Source organism: Protopterus annectens, chromosome 11.part0, assembly GCF_019279795.1.
Source record: "Protopterus annectens isolate FY-2018-M chromosome 11.part0, PAN1.0, whole genome shotgun sequence".
Lineage (NCBI taxonomy): Eukaryota > Metazoa > Chordata > Ceratodontiformes > Protopteridae > Protopterus > Protopterus annectens.
In genome coordinates this window covers 273,506,502-273,516,903 of record NC_056745.1, presented here as the reverse complement: position 1 = coordinate 273,516,903, position 10,402 = coordinate 273,506,502, and the positions used below count along the sequence as shown (strand labels likewise).

The 10,402-nt window shown below is 39.4% G+C and overlaps 1 protein-coding gene across 1 annotated transcript in view; it reads left to right on the top strand.

The window, feature by feature from the left end:
• The window catches only part of LOC122814932 (PARP1 binding protein), a 929,076-nt gene that overhangs the window by 607,856 nt on the left and 310,818 nt on the right, over positions 1-10,402 (top strand). The window contains exon 7 of the mRNA XM_044087194.1: positions 3,141-3,319. Coding sequence (XP_043943129.1) covers positions 3,141-3,319 — 179 coding nt within the window. The remainder of the gene's footprint in view (positions 1-3,140; positions 3,320-10,402) is intronic.

Sequence of the window (10,402 nt, the reverse complement as noted above, 5' to 3'; positions counted from 1 at the left end):
CAGTAGTACTGCTAGTTACCTATTTTGTAAGTTCCTTGTCAAAATATTGATAAAATCCATTTTTTCTTTTAGATGTAACTTCTAATGTTAACTCATTTAATAATTCTGATGGATAGCCTCTTCTAGTTATAAAGAAGTGGATACCCTAGTTGGGTACTACTGGAAAGTGGGTAATGCCCACTGTTATTTATAAAAGAGGCAGTAACATAAAAAACTGGTTGAAGCAGAAAGGAAAGTGAAAATGCTTTAACTAATAGGATGTCAAAATGTGGGAGATGCAAATACATACTTGAGGGTACTCAAATCAACCCAAAGGGAAGAAAATTAAACATAAAGGATAAATACAACTGTAACACTATAGGCATAATTTACATCGCAAAATGTCAGGGATGTGATGGGTTTTATTTGGGAAAAATGGAGTGAATGCTCCATAACCGTATTTATGAACATTTATACAAAATTAAAAAAGAACCACCAATGCACTGTTTAGGCATCTAAGTGAACATTCTGACCACGCTTTTAAATTTAATATATTAGAGTGTAGAAAGAAAGCTGTGGGGGAGGGGGGGGCTTGGACAGTAATACTGGAGCAACAGGAATTAAAATGGCAACTGCAACTAGAGGCATACAGGCAACCAGGACTAAATGACTGTCAGTACTGCTCCCATCCTGAAACTAAAAGCATGGGAGAAAATTGTTATAAAAATATTTTGCTGGTATTTTTATTTTTTTATTACTATCAATAGTTTATAAAGATTACTGTGCATGACAACCATATGAACTAATTTTAATAGCACAACAACTAAGACAGCATGTATACTAGGGCATGAATTTAATGACTCTCTCTCTCTCTCTCTCTAGATATATATATATATATATATATATATATATATATATATATATATATATATATATATATCTATATCTATATAATGTTCTTGAGGGATGTGTATAATAGGGGAACGTTGCTTTAAAATTTCAAAAGGATCACATGACCAGTGAAGTTCTAGAACTGTTACAGCTTGTATCTGATGAAGTTTTAAAGGGTTTAAAACAAAAGGGCTTATATGCTTACTGCATTGTATTGTATTTCTTGGATTAAACCTGTGTTTTACACTTTTACTGGATTGTACTGCACTTTTTGAGCAACACCTGAAGATTTTACGGCTTGGTTTTGGACTGTTTGACTTCCAGAATGTATGATACACCACCTGTATATGCAAAGACCATTTTCTTTTTATCTACAAATAACCAGCAGGAAAATGATTGTCTGTGGGACCTAGGTATTCAAGCTCCTATGCAGAGGAGGAAAAATGTCCACGAATAAAATAAAAAATGTAGTTAACTAAAAATTGCCTTGCTGGAAAAAAAAAATCAACCCTTGCTGGTAAAATACATCGTTAAGCTACACTTTTCGAAATCTTCGTCAGGATGGTGGACGACCTAAAAGAGCATAATAAGCTATTTTTAGTTAACTACATTTTTTTAGCTAATTTTAGCTAATCTCCGAACTTAACTATTGTAGGTTTAGAGTGAATCTACTAACCACTTATGAGCTGGCTCAGGGTATCTGACCTAACAGATTGTAAGGTGTGATGTCAAGTTGGCGTGCCCAATCACAATAAAGGTTTTTTCACCCACACTTGATTGGCTCCCACTGACACACCCCCAGGTACTCTTATAAAAGGAAATCCTCAGGATCACACTTTCCATTAAGGAATTACGCTTCGATGGTGATTGTACTTCTGGTACTTTTTACTTCAATAAAGTACGACCTTCTAGAATCTGAACTTTGACTACGTTGATTTTTTTGCCACCACGTCGAGCAGAGCTCCTTAGCCGAGCCACATTTATGTTGTTTTGCCTGTTTTTTCTGTGTGTTTCATCTTTGATTTCTAGCTGTCACACTAGCGGTTCCTCTCAGCAGGTGACCTGACCAGCCGGAACTATGACCTGTATACGAAGCCTTTCTAAAGGCTTTACTCAGCCTTCAACCACAAGCGCTCGGGTATGCACAGCCTTTCTCAAGGCTTTACCGGTAGCCCAGCTTCTTCACCGACATCCCACCATATCTTTATTAAGGCAGCCTACCTGGTCATCCATTTATTCTTGGCTTCCTTAGAGTATTATATTCGTGGACATTTATCTACAAATAACAAAATATATTCTCTATCTAATTTATAGGGATTTTATGGCAACACACTTGATCTGAGGTATTGAGGAAGAACTAGAGCATTATGAGTAGAGAGAGGAGCTCAAGAGTTAGATCCAAAGTCTATAGTATGTGGCCTAATAGGATCAGAGGATTGGATCAGTAACCTGTTTGTTGATGAAGAATGAAAATGGACAACACAGATGCCTAGTTATGGTGAGTACATAATTTTTAGTTTTATCTTGCTCTTGGAGTGCAGAGCACTTCAGTGGGAGGTGACATTCTTCCACTCTAATTGGCAACTTATCTAAAGATTAATACAGCATCTCCCCACCCTAATCCCCTCCATTGGCATTACTTGATAATACACTTTTTTTATGTACTATTACTGAAATTTATCAAACCAATTTTCTGAGGTCTGTTTTCTGCTTCCCTTAATAAATCCGTAAAGCTGATTGTTGCAGTAATTTCTAGTGTGTGACTGAGACAGTTTGTTGAAGTGTCCTGTTTGCAGGAAGGTTACGGGTATATACATTTTTTAATTAGTCTGTAAACTAACTTAACACTGAGATTCTGTCCCCATTTGCTACTGGTGCTTGAGAGTTATAGTAGTGCTTTTTTGGGTGATGGTAGCTAGGTGGAAGTGTGGTACATGTTGGGGTTTAACCACCACCAGGTATCACTCTCATACAGTTTGATACTCGTGCAGCAGATGTCATGAAGCAAATACACATGATAGATCGCATTCTTCACATTACTGTACAGCTGGATGAGTCTTTACTCATCAGTAATGGCAAACATGGCACTGGGCATTTGAGTTCCTTGTTCACAAGTGTGCTAGCAAACAATTGATGCTCTATCTTGCTATGAACAATTCCTTTTTTTTCCATATTTGCTAATGCAGTATGTTATACTGATTTTTTTTTTTTTTTTTTTTTTTTTTTTAGTTTTTCATGTTTATTAATGTGGTTATATTTTTGCATTTCAGCCCAAGTCCTATGCCATAAATCATTGCACTGCATACTGTGGCAGAGAAACTGTGAAGACATTTTTGAATCTTCTTGATGAAGAAGCAACATCTCTTCCAAGCAGGAACAAGGCAGATTTGTTGTATGGTGATGACAGTGCATTAGTGTATGGTGTGGATCATATACTAACTCTCTTTAGGTAACTAGTAATGTATTCTTTTAAGTGCATTGGAACATTTTCACAGGGAATTGTGGGTGCTGGGTATGTCTAGAGCCTTTCCTATCCTTTTTATAATAGGAGTGTAAGACAACCACATGCTGCAGATCAGGGTATTGTATCCCTTTGAGAGTCTGTTATTGCCCAGTTTCCTTAAATTTCCTTACATGTAGTTGTTAATCTACAAGATGCGTTGTTTTTATTTTCTTGTATGAGGTTGCATGGGGATGAGGCAAGAACAAAATTAATATCACATGGCATGATGTAGACAAGATAAATATGACTAGGATTATCAGCTTTTATAAATAGGCAACCTGTATAATTTACAAGTGAGGAGCGTCTCTGGATATGAAGTATGATATTTATGGTGCAGTATGTTGAATTGTACATTTCCTGCCTTTCAGTTGTCCTTCTGTTCTGCCCACCATGACTTTGGCTTCAGTGCAACTCCACACCCTTAAATTCATGTTGCTTTTTTTTTTTGTTTGTTTGTTTGCTCATGGTAACACTATTGCTGTTCTGCTTGCAGCATCAATGGTCCAGGGTCTTAAGCAAGATTTAGGTCAGTAGTTTTCTTTGAGGAGAAGAGCACTGAGTGACCTTCAGGTTAGCTTTGTGCCCTAGGAAGAAGTTATTTATTTTTTATTTTGATTAGTGCGATGTCTAGCATAGTTGTAGCCCATTTTCATTACAGTACATTCAGTTGAAAACCGAAGGAGACAGTAAGTCTATCTAACATGAAAGCCCTTCAAATAAAAAAAAAAAAAACAAAAACTAACAATTAGCAAAAGATGGTATGTGATGTAAATTTTTATTCTTCCTCAAAGTATGGGATTCTGATCTGACTCTGCTGTTACTACAGCTTGCAGAAGCCTACAAACTCACAAGCTCTTTCCTACCCACAATGCCCTGGTCCCCTCTCACCTCAGATCTTGTTTGCTGCTTTCACAAACAGATGTAGTTGCAGATAGCTCTTGAGTGTTCTTTGAGGAATAAGGAAATTTCTTGGATTATACTTTTCTTCTTTCCATTATTTCTATCCCTTTTTTAGTGTAAACCTTTTCCATATTGTCTGTGACCTTTCACAACCTTTTTTGGGTCCTCTTAGTTGCCATTGTTTATATATTTGCCTACCCTCTTTCTTCTAATTAGATTTTCTGGTATTCTTGCTTACCATTGTTGGTATTTTTTCTTCTTTCTCTTTTCTTCCTTTAAAAAAAATGTTATTTCTCTTTGCTGCATGTGTTTGTAAGAGTTGTATTCTACATGTGGAATATCTTTTTTTTTTTCCCTGGAACATGTCTGAAAAAGGTTGCAAAAAGTGCAGGCAATGTGAACACAAGATGCCTTTTTCAGATGGGCATTCTTTGTGTATATACTGCCTGGGACTGGATCACCTCAACCAGCAGTATGGCATCTGTGATGCCTTTAATCCTCAGGTCCTCACAAAGAGTACGAACAAGCTGATCTTGAAAGGGCTGTTGCCCTCAGCTATTTCATAGGCTATTGCTGGAGCTCAACCTTTGACCTCCGAGCATAGGGACCACTCCAAACGATGAGATCGACTGTAGTGCCTTCCTCGTCGGAGACAAAAAAAAAGGTGCTGAGGTCAGATACATCTCCAATGGCATCCAAGCCATCTGAGCCAATAAAACTCATGTCGTCAGACTCTGAGTAAGTCAGCTTTGGATCTGAAGCCTCTTCCTCGGACTGCTTACTCGCTGTCTATAGACCCAGTTTGTCTAGGGTGCCCTCACCCTTCCTAGAGAGACACTCTAGGCCTGCTTCAATTGTGCCCTCTTGCTCTACTAGGAGCCTTAACGAGGCAGACGTGGCTAGTATGGTGAGGGAACTATTCACAGATCAACTTCAGAAGGGTGCTGTTATGGTTCTGGCCCAATCAGATCATGTATTCCCTCCAGTGTCCACGCCTTCTCTGACATGACCTGAGGTTTCACAATTCTCTGATCCGAGTGCTCTGGGCCCATCTGTGTCTGATCCAAGAAGACTACTGGTGTCTTTGGATCCGACAATAACTTTGCGCTCGTCAGCTCTGATGTGTTTGGATCCAGACAGCTCTTGGAGCCAAAGCTTTCATGTCGGATCGGGGGGGGGGGGTAGATCGACTCTGAGATTTTCAGAGTTTTCTTTTCCTTTCAGAGCATCGGATCTTGATAGTTCAGTTCCAAATTCCTCTTTAGGTGGACAAACTGTGGGGAAGGGGGAGCCAGTGAACCAGAGACTTTTGCTCTCTGCTCTATTGATAGTCTTCTCCCACAGGAGGTCAGCTTTTGTGGTAGGGAAGAGGGTCTTCTCTGTCACAACAGATCAGGTGGGTCCTCCTCTTGTGTCCACCTAACTGACCTTGTCACATGATCCTCATCATTCTACGCCTAGGGTACAGTTGTCCCACAGCTTCCAGTTTGGGATCCCTGGCTGTTCAGATATTTCCCAGGACTTACCCCACCAATGAAGTCCCTAGGAAGAGCTGGTGCAAGAGGAAACACCTAGACTCATTCGAAGATTCCCGCACCACTGATAACAGCTTTTATGAAGTAGAGGGGTCTCCCAAATTGCCATCAAAGACATCTCCTTTGCAGACATTCTTGATGTCTTGAAACAAAAGGGTGGTTGGTATGCCCACAGCCCATCTCCTGAGGAGTCTGTATACTTGGAAACTTTCAAGACTGGCCTGTCTACTTCCTGGGTGACTCTGCCTCCTGACAAATTGGTGGATTTAATTTGTTGGAAGTGGCAGGAACCTGATTTGACCAATCCCATTCCCGAGAGACCAGATAAAATTATGGCACCTCCAGTAGAAAGGCAGTACTGGCGTAAGGGCAATATCAGTTGATGCCATGATTGTGGTGGCAGCCACTAAAAAGGAACTCGCTGAAAAGAGTTCGCCCATCCATCCCCCTAACAGAGAGTCTTGGGTGATGGGCAGACTGGGGAAGTGGGTACATGTTTCAGCAACACTTGCTATGCATTTTCTGAATTACGTAGCCCACTTCACAAGACTGCAAAGGGACTTAAAGAACTTTCCAGCTCGCTAGCAAGGATCACTGTGGAGGGAGGTCCAGAGTTCTGTAGCTCCCTAGTTGAATATCTTACAATCAGTTGTGAACTCATCCATGAGGCTTATCACCAACACAATGGAAGGTGCCTCACAGGCAGTGAGTTCAGGCTTATCTATGAAGAGACCAGCCTGGATGCACCTGTGTGACTTCATGGAGCCTTTTAAGTCTTCATTTGTCAATGATCTGTTTGATGGATATTTGCTTTTTAGGCTCACTGTAAAGGAAACCCTCTCCAAGTGTGAAAAAGATGGGGAAACTTTCTGCTATTGGAGTACGTTTTCAACCCCCCCCCCCCCAGCAAACCTTTTCTAGGAATCAGCAGGGGGGCTATAAGATATTGTTCAAAAAATCTCAAGTTCCTTTCCCCAACACATGTGGAACTGGTTCTCCCAGAGGCAGAGGGGGAAATGTTAACAGAAGACTCCTTCATGGCAGAAGAGGCCCACAGAATACAGGATTGAGACACTTTGATAGGCCCCATCAGGGCTTCTGAAAGTAGGCCCAATTGTCTTCCTCTGTAGAAAGTTGGGGGTAATTTTTCCCTGCATGAAACAGCCTGGCTAAGTATAACAAATGATATTTGGGTGCAAATAATTATTACCAGTGGTTATATTATACCCTTTCTTTTGGCCTTCGTCAGTAAAGGGAGTCAGCAACTTCACATTCAGCAATTGCTCAGAGTCATCCAAGAGGTCCCACCAGACCAGATAAGATCCCAAACTTATTCAAGGTTCTTTTTGGTTCCAAAAAAGACAGGACTGGAGACCAATTTTGGATCTCAGTGTGTTAAACGAGTTAGTTGGTCACTGTAGATCAATGTGTGTATGTCTCTTTAAGAAGCTATCCAAGGGCTTGCACAAGTGTATAAATACTGTGCATGTGCAAGTCTGACTGCCATTTTGTAGTAAGCTGCGATGTAAGCATATATTTGTGTGACGCCAGTGCACTTGGCCCATCAATCAAGGAGCCTCAATCTTTACCACTAACGCCAGTGAGGGGCGTCCATAATAGAGAAAGGATAACAAATACACACACACAGTAAAGTACAATTTGCCTTAAGAGCATATAGAGATCAGTCAGTCTGGTTCTGGTTTCTCCCTTTCTCTCCAGGTCCCCAAGAAGACTTCCCATTGGCACAGCTATAGGGTCTAGATCTCAGCCTAATGGGCAAGCTAAAACCTCCAGCACCCTCTTTGTCCAACCAGTGCTTTGTGTCCCTGCCCAAGTAGCTGATACACGCACACACTTTGAGATAAGAGTTGTATACAACCACACAGACACTCCTGGGGAAGGCTGGCACAGGTTCTCCAGCTTGTGCCCTTTTTACCCAAACTGTACGGTAGTACCACTTGTCACCACCCACAAATATTGATCAGCTACTACAAGGCCCTTATGAAAGGATGGTCAGTTATACTGTACAATATTATTCAAATGGTAAGTGCAACTGAACAGTCAAGGCTTATTGGAGTGGTTTAGCCAGTATCACTATATACATGCAATGTACTTTAAAGTTTAAATTATCTCTACACAAAACAGCCACAGTTGAAAGGTTTAAAAATATTTAATAATAAATAATAAAAACACAATACTTACTACACAGTGCTAGTCAAGAGTTCAGAAATCACAGAGAAATACTTAAAATAACACAGTAGAAAAGTTCTGACATCAATACAGAAAAAAAATAATCTAATCTTCCTAGTTCCTAGCTATATCTGAGAGAAAACACAGTTGTAAAATAAACTTGCATATAGAACACAGGCAGTGCTGGTGATGTTGGATGTTCTCAAGGCATGCTAAATGCTCATTTTTCTCTCCTTAAATTGATAAAAGTACCACTGACTCATTTCAGATTTACATAATTTCTTTCTGGTTCTCAGGCTAACAGAAACTCAGAGGTTAATAGCCCTTTTTATCTTGCAGCTGGTCAGGAAGCCCGAGCAATAAAATAAATTATACATGTAAATTCTAGCCATTAACTCTGGCCTCAAAACAATAGGCAGAATGCCTCCCTCTAGACATCTTGGCTCAGACTTTTAGATCACAGAATCTCACAATGCTTAACTTATCAGCTTTCTTACAGCAGAGTGCACTTGTTACATTTTTTTCAGTTCAAAATCTAATAGTCTTTTCACATGTAAGAGAACAAGCCTGTGGTTTACATTAATATTTACAAATGACTTGTATATAAAATTTTATCTAGCTAGGCTGGCAGTCTTCACTTATCTTCACAGTATGTATGTAAGCTCTGTCTGACAGCCTAGTGCTCCTCCAGGCGTCTTCTGCAGTTAACTCCTACTGCTCCTCTAGGTGTCAAATATTGATCGTTCATATTTGCATTAATAATTCCAAAACCATGTTACGTACAAGGCACCAGGATATTTTGTCTTGAAGCATATGTGATGGCAGACACAACTGTATTGATATTTGACTTCTCTCAATGAGAATTTTCTGGAACTGTAAAGTAATAACTTCATTTTTTAAAAGCTTAAGCCATGCCCACTAGGAGTTAGACACACAAAAGAGCTGTACCAGAGGGAATGAGTTAATCAGTTTGTTTATGTTTAATGATGATGCTATCCATCCTGGTATGTTTCTGTGTAATAAAGCATCATAAACAAACTATCCTGCCTGCTTATCTTCTATGTATAAAGGGACGAGCGACATGGTGTCAAAAGTGAGATGTCTAAAAGACATGATGTCTGAAGAGGCATGGTTAAAATGACTTGTGGCCAGAAAGAATTCCAGTTTTTCCACTTTGAATTTGTGAGGCATCTAGCTACTACTGTTGGAGGTATATACAGGAGTGGTCCATCCCTTCTGCAGATATAATTTGCAATACAGGTCAGATACGAATTTCAGATATTAAACCTTGCTCAAACTATTTCTTATTCACAAAATATGAAACGAAGCATACAGAACGCTTTAAATGATATTAAAAATAAGTTGAAATGTCATTTGAATTACTACAGAAATGTTTGAAGTAAAGTCAAAACTGCATCAAACTAATTAAACAGTGAGAAACTACTGCATTTTTCACAAATGTTTTCATATTAAATAAGGCTGTCTGAATTATCAGAAGTGTGTGAAGTGTTCAAATGTTTACACAGTGTTGCATTAAAGTTATTTCTCAAATATAGCCATTTCAGAGTATATTTCGCAAAGTACAGTATTTCAGAGTTTGTGTATTTGAGTGTTACTACAAGCTGCAGAGGCAATTTATTTGTATGTAATTACAAGGGCCATATTTTCAGTGCGTTTGTGCATACTTTGTTGGCAAGGCAGACTGATTTTGAAAACCTGGTCCACTTGTGTTTGATGATATTGCAGAGAACTGGAGAGTGTTTGTGCAACAGTACGACATTTTCATTCTGGCTGCATCTTCTGATAAAAATGACTACAAAGGCATTCATTCTGCTTAATTTAGCTGGGTCAGAAGCCCTTGAAAGGGAATGTTCATTTGTATATGCACTTGCCATCTTTGCAGGAGAGGGAGAAAAAACATCATATTGCTGTACCAGCTGAGTCAAGGGGAGGGCCCCGAGTGCTGAAAACATAAATTTAGAGAAATGTGTAACCCCCAAACCAACATTACAAGGTAGAGGTACTTATTTTACACAAGAGATCAAAAGCCTGGCAAAACTTTTGCAACATGTATAACTGACTTGAGAAATATGGCTATAACATGCAGATTTGGTCATTTTAAGGGGTGAGTTGAAAAAAGACAGATTTGTGTGTGGTATTAAAGATGATGCTGTAAGAAAGATTTTGCTTTGTGACAGTGATTTACTTGTGAGTAAGGCCATTGAGATTTGTCCGATATGAGCTCACAGAGAAGCATGCGAATATGCTTACCAATTTGAAAGGCATGTTTCCAGTAACTTCTAAAGCTCACATTAATAGCATGCAGCACATGGTTAAAAGAAACCAACCCAAGCACATGGCAGCAACTATATCTCCTGCAACACCCACAGGAAAACCCCAGAGC